At 42.2% G+C, this 14,887-nt stretch overlaps 1 protein-coding gene across 10 annotated transcripts in view; it reads left to right on the top strand.

Annotated features, from left to right (window-relative positions):
• Positions 1–14,887, top strand: part of GTF2A1L (general transcription factor IIA subunit 1 like) — a 1,231,875-nt gene that overhangs the window by 90,994 nt on the left and 1,125,994 nt on the right. For all 10 annotated transcript variants that reach the window (XM_078649641.1, XM_078649637.1, XM_078649635.1 and 7 more), the window contains one exon: positions 12,164–12,265. In XM_078649641.1, coding sequence (XP_078505767.1) covers positions 12,164–12,265 — 102 coding nt within the window. Of the gene's footprint in view, positions 1–12,163; positions 12,266–14,887 lie in introns of those variants that run through there.

Below are 14,887 nucleotides of genomic sequence, written 5' to 3'. Positions count from 1 at the left end.
GTTGGTCCCGACGCATTCTCAAAACAATTTATCGTTGAAAGAGCGCACAGATCACTTGGCCCTCAACCCAAACCTGGAGCCCCACCAAGACCAATTATTGCGCGGCTTTTAAACTATCGAGACCGAGATACTGCCCTGAAAGCAGCACACACCAACCAAAATCTATCGTGCGATGGTGTCAGCTTTTCCATTTACCCGGACTTCACGCCCATCGTGCAGGAACAGCGACGCAAATTCCTTGAAGTCAAGAAGAAACTAAGGGCACTCCAAATCGACTACGCACTGCTGTACCCGGCCAAGCTCCGAGTGACCCACCAGGCAAAGCAGCACTTCTTCACCAATCCGCAGCAAGTGCAGGAATTCTTGAAAACTCTACGACATGCACGAGCTGGACATAAAAGGAACGACGACGAAGATCAAGGTGAAGCACACTCGATGAATGGAGATGGCTAGACATGAGAGCTGCTTGGCGGAATGCATTTATGACTCGCTGGAAATGGTCGGAGGACCAATGTGCTTACATTACTTTGTCATGTTCGCTGCTGCTGATCGAGTGGACCATGGACACAGACTGTACTGCTGGAGGTAAAGTATTACAGGCACCACCCCCTTCCCTTGATTGTGCCCGCTTGAGGCTGCTTAGGACGAAGGGCAAGGTGTGGGGGGTGGCTTTGTGTCTCCCTAGTTGACCCCTACAGGGTATACCCCTTTAGACATGTTTACTGCACTGCAGTTGTTGGGGTGGTTGCTAAATGTTTGGGGTGGAGGGTGGGATGGGAATTCTTGCACGTTGGGGTTGCTTCAGTGGGAGGTGGGTGGGGAACGGTTGGTAATGATTGCCCTGAGGCCTTATGTTTCCAGCAATGTTTTAATGGTATTGATGGCCAGTATGCGGGACTATGAAGGGTCCTCAGTTGAGGATTGTAACCTGTTAGCCTATGGTAGTTGGGTACGCTATTTGCAGGTTTCATTTGACATGTCTACTCCTGATGACACTGACATAGCCCCTGTTTTGAGTGAAGTAGGACCTATTGGAGTATCACCTGGTATAGTACTTGAGCCTTCTCCCTTTACCATGTTGGGGTTGTTCAAGGGGCGGGGAGGAGGGAAATGTTTGTTTACGGACTGTGGTAAGCAGTTCATTGTTTTGACTGTCAGAGAGTTGCTACATCTAGATTCGATGGGATTTCGTAAAAGAAATCTGTGGGAATGTATTCTCGCTCAGCATTTGTACACACGATCATTGCTCTACGATGCTATCATAGCATGTGTGTTGGGGCCCTGAGTATTGGTTCCTGGGCCGGTACCGAATAGGACGCCTTGTGATAAACCAATGTATTGATTATGGAGGACACTGATTTGAATGTTTTGACGTGGAATGTGAGAGGGTTAGGAGACCATAGGAAGCAACGTCAAATATTGTCATATTTGGACCGCCATGCTGTGCACATAGCCTTTCTACAAGAAACACACTTCAAGGTGCAGCCTACCCAGACATTCGCCAAAAGATGGGCAATTCACACGGTATTTGCATCCTACTCTACATATGCTAGAGGCACAGCGATCCTGGTAAAGAGGGGTACGCCCTTTGCTCTGGTTGGAACCAAAGTTGACCCCCAAGGGCGATACTGCATGATGTGGGGTAGACTACGACATACTGCAGCAACGCTAGTGTGCTGCTACGGCCCCAACATTGACGATCCCCATTTCTTCACGGACCTGTGGGCGGCAATTGTGGGAACAGGTCCGCAACATATCATTTGGGGGGGCGACTTCAACACTACACTAAACCCGATATTAGATCGATCCCACCCTTCCCCTCACCATTACACGAAGGCAGGGGCAGCCCTGCGGTTGGCACTCACAGATCATAATATGATAGACACCTGGAGGCACTTGCATGCTGACATGCGGGAGGGTACGCACTTCACGGCACAAGCACGTTCATGGGCACGGCTCGACTATGTATTTCTGACGCCGCAACTTTACACCTCCCTCGTTGACGCTAAGCATCTCCCCAGAACATATTCTGATCACTCCCCTGTAAAGATCACCCTGCGCGCGACAGATTTAGGCCCCCCTGCGACTGCTTGGCGTATGCAAGCTACCATGTTACTAGACACGGCCTTTCGGGAAGAACTGCGCACTGAATGTTTAGATTTTTTTCAGAGAAATAAAGATTCGGTTAATGAGGTAGAAACGATCTGGGACGCATTTAAGGTGACTTTGAGAGGATATTGCATTGCTAAGGGGTCCGGTGTGTTGCGGAGCATTATGACAAGATTGAAGACATTGGAGGCAGAACTCATGCGCCTTGAAGCGTCTTTGGCTACAGGGCCGGATGATGCTACCTTATCGGAAATACGTGAAACAATCTCTGAATACACGGACGAAGCCGCTAGGGAAACGAAGTTTCGGGGCAAATACTGGACTGCTCGCCGCTATGGAGATGGCGAGAGACCGGGAAAGGCTCTAGCCGCTACAATTAAACTGGCAAGGACGTCTAATGTAATTTTAGAACTTGAAAATTCGGAGGGAACAATGTTGATAGACACCACACAAATCCTCAATTCATTTGTGCAACACTACAGCTTGTTATACACTTCCACCAGGGCAGGAGACCTCCACTTACAGGATTATCTGGCCGATGTTACACTTGGTTGGCTTAGTGATGCGCAGAGAGCGTTTCTGAGTGCCCCTTTTGAGCTAGACTAGGTGCGTGATGCAATCATGAGCATGCAGTCTGGGAAAGCCACAGGGCTCGACGGGATCCCGATGGAATTTTAAAAGACATATATAGAGTTTATGGCCCCAGTCCTGCGGGAAGTCTACGAAGACGCCCTTGAAGTGGGACACCTGCCACCCTCTATGCGAGTAGCACTAATTACTTCGCTACTTAAGCCAGGGAAACCAGCTAATAAATGTGATTCTTACCGGCCTCTATCCCTGTTGAACTGTGATGTTAAAATACTTGCCAAATTGATTGCCACTCGCATCAGCCTCTTGCTTCCTACACTGATATTGCCCGACCAGTCGGGTTTCGTTCCGGGCAGAGCAACTTCACACAATTTGCGCACTTTTTTTTCTATCCTCAACTCGGTGCATGATGATCAGCCAATGGCTGCCGTCTTCCTTGATGCCACTAAAGCATTTGACTCCTTAGAATGGGATTATGTGTTCCGGGTCCTGGAGCGGATGGGCTTTCCCGCGATATTCATATCGTGGATACAGCTCCTATATGAAAGACCTGTGGCTCGAGTGTTAATTAATGGCGAACTTTCTTCGGAATTTCCCCTTTCCAGAGGAACTAGACAGGCGTGCCCATTATCGCCACTTTTATTTGCTATAGCAACTGAACCCTTGGCTGCAAAATTGCGACAACATCACAGAGACAGTGCACTGCGCTGCTTTCAGAGGCAAGTATTAATATCATTGTATGCAGATGACATCACTTTGTATGTGCGTGACCCGAGCGAGAATTTGAACCCAATTCTTAGAGAGTTTATACGCTTTGGTAGGCTCTCCGGAGTTCAAATCAATTGGGGTAAATCGTGCATATTTCCACTCACAGCATCCACTGCGAGGTTCGCGCTGGATTACCCCATCACTTGGTGCGAGGGGGATTTTAAATATTTAGGTATCAACGTAGAGAAGGAAAGGGATGAATTACTTAGGGCCAACTATGGCACCACGATGAATCGCATTTCCGATAATATAACGAGATGGATCACGCTGCCACTCTCTATGGCTGGCAGGGCGTCCTTAATTAAGATGGTGATCCTCCCCCAACTGTTATACCTATTCCTGAATATCCCTTTCTACCCTGGCAGGTTTTTCTTTCAGCAACTTAGGACGGAACTCATTAGACTTGTCTGGGGTGGGAAGACGCCTCGACTACGGTGGGACACATTGACTAGACCCTATAATAAAGGCGGGTTTGACTTACCAGACTTCGAATTATATTACCAGGCGGCCCAAGCTCACTATGCATATTTTTGGGTGCATCAACCCAGGTATATGCCTCAACTAGCGGCGGAGCATTGGCTCGCTCATCCAATCCCCATAGAGGGTGCATTTTATGCCTTGGTTCCAGGCAGGGATAAGACACCCACGACAGTGATGAGCACGGTTACTGCGTGGTCCCGAATTGCCAATAAGTTGGGAACAAGCCTGCTTTATGCGCCTCTATTACCCCTGGCCTACTACCCCAGTATGCCTTTACTACAAGAAGCGGGATTTCGCAGGCTGATCCAAAGTATACGGGTTGCAACATGGGGAGACCTATACCATGAGGGGACGTTTCGCTCTATGGAGCACCTCTTTGAGGGCATACAGCCGTCACCGCTGGATGTATTCCTGTATCTTAGACTGCGCCAGGGGCTGAAGGCCCTTACCCCTGACTTTCCTCATGAACCCCCGACTCTCGCCCCGCTGCACCTCTTGCTGCAAAATGATAACCCTTGCAAACTGGTGTCGTCAATATATAGATCAGTACATACGCACATTGACTACCGACCGCTTGCAGCTAGACTACGCTGGGACCAGGAATTAGAAACACCTCTTTCGGACAGGCAATGGGACTTCTGTCTCCAGCAAACGGAGCGCATCTCTGCTAGTAGTAGATATAGAATAATACACTACAAATTCTTACACCGACTATATTACACCCCTGTGCGAATGTGTAGATTTAAACTACGTATCACTGATAACTGTGACAGATGCCAGGCCCCATGGGCTGATTTTCTGCATCTGGCTTGGGGGTGCGAAGAGGTCCGGCGTTACTGGGACCAAGTATTTGCAGCCTTATCCAGCATGATTCATGTTGAGTTGGAACCCTCCCCTACTCTAGCTCTTCTGGGATACGTGGAGCCCCTACAGGCGGCACACCGCAAATTTATTGCCTTGGCCCTATTGGTAGCTAAAAGAAGGGTGGCGTGTAGGTGGGGCAGGGGCAGAGCCCCTAAGTTCAAAGAATGGATCCATGACCTTACCTATTGTCAGGAACAGTTGGCTACATACTCTGAATTATTGCCAATAGCGTCACGGCCCAGGGATATATGGGCCCCATTTCAATGTTATCTAATACAAAGGAATGAGGATGCCCCTGATGTGGTGGCCACTTAGGAGACCCATGGACAGCCCTCATTGTGATGTCTTCCACTGAATGGTTATGTCCTGCAGCAGCGCAGAGGAGCCTGAGGTGTGGAAGGGGGTCGCCGGCACTGTCCTGCCCGGAGAGGGGTGCTACGTAGCTATACTGGCAGGCACTGCTTTGTCTGTTCTGATGATGTGTATGCTTTGGGATGGATTACAATGAGATAGTCACCTCGATATCGCGTACTTGTAGATTGTCTCCTATAGTGGCAAGGTGTTATTGATGCGAAATATCGAAGACTGTATTACGCACTATGGTCACCTGTGGTGCGGAGCTCAGTGAGCCCTCTAATGTGTTACGTACCTGCTTCTGGTCACCTAACTTATGCATGTAATGTGGATTATAGATGAATGTGTGTACAAGTAAATGTACTCTTTGACACTGTACTGTATTTTTACAAAACAAACTTCATAAATAAAGTTTTTTAAAAAAAGAATAGAAACAAGATATGAAATTAAACACTGTAGGCACATTAATACTTATGAATACATTTTTACAATATAAATAGATAGGTATAAACAATAATATCTTAATGTAAGAAAAAGACAACATGGTGTATTTATGGCGGTTACCGGACATCATCCGAGGTATCTACATTGTTAACAATAGAAGAAGCGGACCGGGATAAGTATTTAGGAAGTGGAAGCCATAAAAAATCTCTTTTAATTGTTAGAGAGATGGGGGGACATAATTGGTATTAAGTCTGTGAATAAACATACAGCATTTCACCAGGCTCTGAAAGTAACTTGACCTGCTTGCTTCAAATTTGATGTTATTAAATGTAAAGCTACGGCTAAAAATAGATCTAACAACTTGAAGTTTGATGGTGATTGAGGCCATTGAGGTGACAAGGAATGTAAGAAAATGTTTGGTAAAGAAAAGAAAATATTAACTTTAAAAATCTTCTTAATTTGGGACCAAACTGATTGCCAGAACTGAAAGATACTAGGGCAGTCGAATAGCATGTGTTTTTAAATCAGCAATAGAACAGGAACAGGTAGATGGAGTATTAGGTGAGAAAGATGCTAGTGTTGTAGGGGAAAGTAATAGACGTTGCTAAACAAAGTAGAGGGTTTGAGAGGTATTAGCGACTCTTGATGGCTTGTGGATCTTAAGCCACAATTTATCCCAGATGGAGGTTGGCCAGTATTGTTGTGTTAAATCCTCCTCCTGTGCCAATTTAAACTTTGACTTGGGTCTTTCTGAAGGTAATAATAAAAACTTGTAAATAAAAGATGCAGAGGGGGAAGTACCTAATAAGGGAAAAAGTGTAGAGCATGCTATAGGAAGATTGGGGATAGTTTGGAGTGTGAGGAGATATTGATTAAGAGAGGGTAGTTGAAGATTATATTGTGAATTGAAAGAATTAGGTAGGGAAAATTTAGTTTGAAGGTCAGTAAAGGATAGGGGATAGTTCTTAATCCAGAGTTGAGCAATCCAAAGCAAACCTGTGAATCAACAAGATTTCCAGTAAATTGTACGATTTTTGATGCGTAATAATTTATTTTGCCAAATGTGCTGTTGGGAGAGAGAAGTAATCGAAGGATTAGAAGATGGTAGAAGAGGAGCTAAAAGCTTACAAGTGTGGGGAAATAATGGAAGAACGTAAGGAGGAGATAAGTAGTGAAGGCGAGGGTTTCCTGAAAATCAAAAGGGGCGGCGAGCAATTTTTCTATAGATATCCATACTGGGGGATGTGTAGAGTGTTCAGAGGAAAGCCAGCAGGAAGCTTATTTAAAGTAAAAGGCATAGTGATTTGAAGACAGGGAATTTAAGGCCTCCATTAGGTTTGTCATTTTTTAGAGAGGACAAGGCTATTCGAGGAGGCCTTTCCTTCCAAAGAAACTTCATTAGAAGTGAATCAATTTTCTTAAAATAGTATCCGGGAATGTGCACAGGGATCATAGAGAGAATGTATAGAATCAGAGAGGTGAGCATCATCTTAATCGAATCCAATCGTCCCCACCAAGAGGTCAAAATGTAATTTTAAAATCTCCGAGATAGACGAGTGAAACCATAGGCCTAAGTATTTTAACTTAGAAGGTTGCCAGGAAAATCCAGTATGTATAAAATAATGCTTAAGGCAAAAACATTGAGAGGCAAGACTTCACATTTAGCCGGATTAAGGCGGGAGCATGATAATTGAGAAAAAATATCAACCTGATGGAGAAAAGGAGGGAGAGAAGTAGCTGTTTAGAACAATATAAAAGGAGATCATCCACATAACAGACATTTTAACTTGATGCAGACCAAGCTGGAAACCAGAGATCTGAGCATCCTGTCTGATTTTAGTTAAAAAGTGTTGACTAAAGAAATGGGTGGTCGTTTTTACATAGGGAAGGGTCTTTATTGTCTCTTGGGATTAAACATATCAAGGCTTCTTGAAAGGTGCTCTGAGATGAACCGTTTGTAATGAAGGAATCAAATAAAAGTAAAAGGTTTGGAAGAAGAAGCTTAGCAAAGTGCTCATAGAACTCAACAGTAAATCCATTGGGTCCAGGGACCTTTCCTCATCGTAATACCGATACTGCATGGGTAATTTCTGCCAAAGTAATATCAATTTCCAGCGAATCAAAATTAATATGTTGGGAAGGAGGAGAATTCATGTCTTGAAAATAAGAGGATAAATCTGAATGAATTGGTTTTGTCACAGGAGTATAGAGGTTTTTATAAAATGCTACAAATTCATTTAAAATATCGTCATCTTTAAAAAGTGAAGCCCCAGCAGAGCCCTGCAAAGATTCTATTCTAGTTCTTTCTCACCTTATTTTTAAATAGTTAGCCAGTAATAATTTCCCAATTTTATTTTGAGCTCCATAATAGCGAATGCTACTTTTCAAAAGGTAGGAAGAAGTGGCTTCCGTGGATAGTCTATTAAAAGAAAGCTTCGCATCAATAGGATTTTTTTTAAAGAAGATTCAGTGTTGGAATGATAATAAGCATATTCTATTTGTTTATTTTAGTGAGTAATTGAGTAGTTTGTTTTTCAAAAACTATTTTCTTATATGAGATAAAATTAATTATGAAACCTTTAGCTCCTGCCTTGAAAGAATCCCAAATTATTATAGGAGAGAAATTCAGAAGCTGAAGAACTGAATTGGCTAGAGAAATTAAGTTCTACAAGTAATAAATTATTAAAACCCCATCTACCAGCATGTGGGATAAAAGGTATCAAATCAAAGTCAACAAAAACCGGGGCATGATATGATATTAAAATAGAACCTATCTCGGACTGATGGACATGTTGAGCTAAAGATTTACTTAAAAAGAGGTAATCAATACGGGATTGTGATTGATGTGGGGTGAATAGTAACTGTATTCTCAAAGATCTGGCTGATATAGCCTCCAGATATCGTCTAGAGATTTACGGCGTATGGTGGCGGTAAATTGTGAATGCATTTTAGTGTTTACAAATTTAACTGGAGAGTCTCTATCCAATATGGGGTCATGCATTTGATTGCAGTCACCACCAAAAACAATATAATCATCATCAAACAAAAGTAATTTTTCAGAAACATGTGTTCAAAATACTTTGTCAACGGCGACTGGGCCATATACCTTAAAGATCACTAATGGTATTTTATCTATAAGTAGTTTAATAATAACCCAACCACCATCATAGTCCGATTCTTGATGAACAACTGAAACATGAAACTTTTTATGAGAGAGAATCAAAACACCATTTTTCTTACCTAAAGCCGGAGAAGAAAATATATTGTCTACCCTACATTTCTTTAACTTAGAAGCTTCAGTTTTAGTTAAATGTGATTCCTGGAGTAATGCAATGTCAGTTTTAAATTTGACTAAATGGGTTTGCACCCGTTGTCTTTTAATGGGATTACCTAATCCCTTAATATTCCATGTAGTAACTCTGAATGTAACCAGAAGGTACTAACATAAACAATCATTAAGCGTACAGTGAAATAACCAATCTTACATTTTAGGAAAAAGTGAAAGAATAAGAGTATGAAGATAAGAGTATTGTTTGATCAGGAGAGAAGGAAAAAGGGAGCAACAGAATAAATACCAGGAAGGACGAAGAGAAATAGAGTTATGAAGTAAAGAAACTCTGAGAATATTCCAGGCGGTAACCCTAAATGAAACTTATTGATGAAAGCATGAACAAACAATATGCTTATATGAGTGAGAATAAAGTTAGAATATGTTAGAAGAGGGAATGAAAAGCAAAAGAAATGAAACATTTGGAGTATGAAAGGAAGCAAACTGAAGGAAATAGTAAGGTAGAAAAATAAAAGAAGATAAACTATAGAAAAGAATGCCAAGCAAACACAGATAAGACAAAGAACAAAAAGACAGTACAAGTCATACAAATGACGATTGTAGGACATACCTACAAACACAAGACGAAATGGGGGATCGCAACACCAAAAGACGATGACCGCACTGGAACTCCACCGAACCTCAGGGGAACCACGGATAAGAATGTCAACATATATGGGACACCATACGGGAAACGGATAGCGGGAAAAATATACTGGTTTAGGAAAGAAAAATGTTATGAAGAAGGTGTAGTCCAAGAAAAGAGGGATGAGAAAGAAAATAGATAAAATGACTTAATACTTCAGCATTACAAAAAATACAGCAGAACAATGATTAGGAAATTACATAAACAAGAAAACAGTCAACAGGGTGAAGCAAAATATTAACTCCAGTAGATTTTGAGATATCCATGACAACCGCTCCATGTTGACGAAGAAATTCCTGCAGAGCAGCTGGCTCTTTAAACTTAGTAATCTTTTCCTTGTAAGTGACTTTGAATATGCAAGGATGGATCAATTCAAATCTGGCATTAATAGATCGTAACTGAGATCAAGAATTTTTTTCTGACGATCTGTGGTGACTTTAGCCACATCCTGAGAGAAGAATAGACTATGACCTTCCCAGAAAATTTGTTTTTTGGGATTTGACCGCCAACAAAACTTGCAGGAGGTCAGTGTATTACAGGAAAAACATGATGACTCAACGTGGTTTTGCAGATATCTTAGGACCAAGTCTATGAGCCCTTTGAAATAGCAGGTATGTCTAGGAGCTTAGGTAGAAATGTCTGACAAAAAACTACTTAGTTGGAACCTTCAATATTTTCAGGAAGACCGTAAATTTGGAGGTTATTACTGTGATTTTTATTTTCTAAATCCTCTGTGTGCTTTTTAAGGAGAGATATTTCAGACTCTAGAGATAAGATGAGCGAGCAAGAGGATTGAAGAAAATCAGTTTTTTGTTCCACAACAACTACACGTGATTCCATAGAAGACCACTTGTCGTTCAGAAGTTGGAACGTTTTTTTTTGTTTCTTCCACAATGGGTTTCAAGGCACAAATTTCTTCAAGAATTACATCCAAGGGGGCTGAAGAAGAGTTAACTGGAGACGGGGTCTTTTTTCCGTCTCTTAGTGTAAATCACAGAAATTTGACTTGAAAGCTGTGTTTTTTGGAATGGCGCCTGGTTTGTGGTCAGACTTCTGAGGAGAAATGTTTTCCATTTCGATATGAGTAGAATCTGAGTGTGCAGTTTGTTTAGTGGAAGTAGATAATTTAACGTTCTTTAAACTCCCCATAAAAAGAGAAGAAGAGGGTTTAATAAGCAGTGCGTAGTTAAACCTTCAAAAGCAAAGGTATGCAGAAAGTGAGGAAGAGAAGATTCCAACTCTAAAAGAGTAGAGTGTACCGAAAAATGTCAAGAAATCACAGTCAATTAAAACACTGTAAATGTAGATGATAGAGAATAAAGTTCACAAAACAGGGATATTTAAGCCTTCCAATTTGTAGTAAAGAAACTTCTTCTAAAAAAAAAAAAGACATATTCTGAGGAAAAAGGGCACAGAAAATACGAGGTAAACATGTTTGTTTTCCGAGGAAAAAGGGCACAGAAAATACGAGGTAAACATGTTTGTTTTCCTGAAATTAATGAGTTAGCTGCGTATAAGCAGAAAGAAACGTGTTGAAGAAGGCTACAGAACCTCTTAAAAAAGAATGCCTTGAATTCTAGAGGCGCTAAAGATTTCAAGGGGGTTGCAACAGTGAGGAAAACGTTTTCGGAATTCAAAATTGCGTTTGCCACCTCAGACAGCTGAAGAATTCCTCCATCTCATTTTATCTTCCATAACACGTTGCAACATAAAAAGAAACAATTTCCTGTGACTCACCATATCAGGAGGAGAGATACCTCAAATCTCATCCCTCGGTGAGTGCTGGAAGCGGTCTAAAATGAGTTACATGTCCCGCGGTCCGTCGGAACTCCGCACCGTCACGCCATCTTAGGACGGCGACAAAAAACCATGCCCCCAGAGACCCCCATTTCTAAGAACCTTACATTCTGCACATTGCAGGTCCCACTTAGTGCTCCTTTGTAACAAAATATTTTAATTTTAATTAAGAACTATATATTTGATTTATGGCAACAAAACACTCGATTTTGAACCTATGTTTATGGCTTTTCTTGAAATAAACACATTTTTTTAAATCTCAAGACTGACTTTTTATCTGATGGAGGAAAGGGCCACTCTTAATGAAAGTTATAAGACTGGAGATACTTGGAAGTTTCCTGAGCTGTGATGAGTGAGGTTGAAGTGTGGACCGATCTTTAACTTTGTCTACATTTAACCAAATGTTAATGTGTAAAATGTGATTCAAGTTTGTTGAATGGCTATTAGAAACTCCTTCACATTAGTGTAACACTTTCAGTACAAGTTTTTTTAAGGCTTGAACTGTAGAATTTCAAACCGGCTGTTGGAATACCTAATTTGACCTCTGTATTTTCCTAATGGTTCGAAACTTGGGCCAGGCAGCTAAGATAGGCAACTTGAGCTTTCAGTCTTTTCACCCTAGTCAAGTTAAAACCATCTTATCTATGGCTACAAGAGCTTTAGAATAGTCTTTGCAAACTTGATATAGTAGATAATAAACAATTGTAAAGTCTTTATTTGTGACTACATTATTTATGGTTATAAAGGTGGTTGTGAATAAAAAGAGAACATTTATTTTTCTGTAGCCTAAACTATACAGATCCATTATTGAGGATGTAATAGAAAATGTGCGTGAGATTTTCGCAGAGGAAGGTATGGATGAGCAAGTACTAAAAGACCTCAGGCAGGTGAGTGAAACTACCATAACATGTTAGAGTAATGCTAAGGTTTCATACTTATAATTGTTAATGAGCGATGTCACCATTTCTGAAATTTCATTTAATTCATGGTGGACCCGAATAAATATTTCTCAGTAAAATGCACTTTGTTTCACCATGAACTCTTTTCTCCTCACATCACATAACAAAAGCAAAATATTTCAGTCTGACACAAAGCATCATGTTGTTGATGCTGGAACCTCTGGGCAAAAACAAATATATATCTTAAACATTTATTTTGTCTTGTAGAAGGAACATTACAGAGGTATAATACTGTGATTACAGAAGTGTAATCCTGACCGAGCAGCCCCTTTTTGGGAAGCTTTGAAAAACTGACCTTCATAAACCCTTTGCAGCTATACTGTGAACACTAACCAAGTATTAATTTGCTGATAACACTTTTGCAAAATACATGTTGATATGACCTGCACAACCCACAATTTACATTTTTTGATACCTTTTCTTTTTCAGCCCCTAAAAATAATCTGAATAGCATATGATTGGATTAAACAAACTTGACCAGCACATTCACTTAATTATCAGTATTTTAGTGGTTCTTGGCTTTTTACAGCGTACGTTGCACAGCAATTCATCCACAAGAGTCCTTGTTTCTTTAAAAAACTTCTTTATTCAATTCTTCACAAGATAAAAAAGGGATTCTCCGTAGCCAATGCGTTTTGTCTCTATAAAGGGACTTCTTCAGGGCTACAAATAACAAACATTTCACACATAATTAAAACCATTTACAAAAATGTTTTTAATCAGCTTGAAATCTATGTACCTAACATCACACGGCCCATTTCCTCTTAATAAATAGGTAGTAGCAGTTGGCCTCTCAATTTGTGCATGAATTTCTACTTCTGTCAAGTCATATATTTCCTTATATGTAATTCACTTCTAAAATATGTAGATTCACAAAAGAAGCCAGATTTAACCTAGCAAAGTACCAAAAAGTTTTTTATATATTTCAATGATCATAATTCAAAGTTATCCGTGGGGATCTATACTTTATCAGTGTCTCCATATACACACTGGGTGCAACTTGATTTCATATACTTTCTTTTTCAGAGACCGATCCATTTCATGAACGAAAATGCCTTAATTCAATTTTCAAACCAAATCGATCCTGCCTTAAACATGCATTTAAATTGTTATTACCACTCCATTTTATAGACATTTTTATGATGTTTTGGACATTATACATAGGACAACATACCTTATTTAGTTGTCCAATCTCATAAAGGGGTTCTGTTAGCCACAATTTGAATCGTCACACCAATATGTGCGATCCCATTAGGATGCATTATTTTCCATCCTCAAAACAGTATCTTATACAGGTCGACAAAGTTCAGTAATCCATGACACATCACAGGCCTATGTTGGCATATTGATCTATTGAATAATAGATAAACAATATATCTGTTAAATCAATATCAATTTGCAACCAATTTTTCATTTTCATTCGATACAGGGCTACATCACCATTCTTAATTGGCAGGAGCTTGTGGTTATCACAGGCTATCCTGTTCCAACGATTATCACCTAAGTTATTTTGTTGGAAAATGAGCTTTATTATATTGGATTATTCTAATTACTAAGGTTGCACAATATCTTCCTGGAAATAGCGGTGGAGTTCCTGATAAAAAACCCACCATCTTGTAGCGTGCAACTCTTGTAAAAAATCATACTTTAAAAAATAGTTTCCATCTTATATTGGATTGTTCTAATCAGTAACATAATGAAAATGTATTGAGGGGCGCGGCTTGGACGCCGATGGAAGAGGTCGCCTGAGAGCTGAGCTCCGCGACCGAGCCTCTGATTATCCTAACTAACGGCCTCTGAAAACCCCCGTTTCCCCTCGCAGGACAAGCGGGGGGGAATCTCCTGTGGAGCGACAGCGGGAATCCCCCTGATCGTCTCTGGGGGCCAATGAGCCAGACTCGCTGGGCTGCCTGGGGTCCCCGGGGCGAACAGACAGGATGGCGGCTACGGGGTGCCTCTGACGCCTGATACACCGGCGATCGGGCTGCCCCTGTGGGCCCTAAGTGTTCCCCAGTTTGATGGCAGGACCGAGGGGATCGACCTAACGCACGGCTCATGAGCGAGCGAACACGGATCGAAATTGCTGGAGAGGGCCACCCGGCTGAGGCTTGTGCGACGTTGCTGCGTGGCGGCCCTTCGAACTGAGATCGGGGTGCTCGGCCCTCCCCTGCGGGAGCTCGCTGCAGGCGCAGCCCTGGGAGTCGCACTGGTGAGAATTTGGCCCCCCTGGACTGGCCCCGTCCCCCGCTCTGGAGCGGCGATTTCACCCGCCTTTGCCTGTAAATTACGGAGGCAGAGATCTGCTTCCCGCCCGCCCCCCGGGGACCGGCTGGGCCGCCGCGCGAGGCGCCTCAGGTCCTGTGGGAGGAAACGAACGCTGGCATAGCGCTTTGGCGGTGGGGCTGCCTTGAGGACCGTGTAGGAGCCGGAGTGTCCCTGCTGCCTGTCGGGCGGCTCCTGGGAGTGTCGGCGGGAGGGTGCTTCATTGCTCTGAAAGGGGCTTGCTGAAGGTGGGCCCAGAGAGTTGGGGCCCGGTCTTGGAGGGCAGAA

This window comes from Lissotriton helveticus, chromosome 6 (genome assembly GCF_964261635.1).
Source record: "Lissotriton helveticus chromosome 6, aLisHel1.1, whole genome shotgun sequence".
Classification (NCBI taxonomy): Eukaryota; Metazoa; Chordata; class Amphibia; order Caudata; family Salamandridae; genus Lissotriton; species Lissotriton helveticus.
The sequence above is the reverse complement of the archived record's forward strand: the minus strand, read 5'-3'. Positions and strand labels throughout refer to the sequence as shown.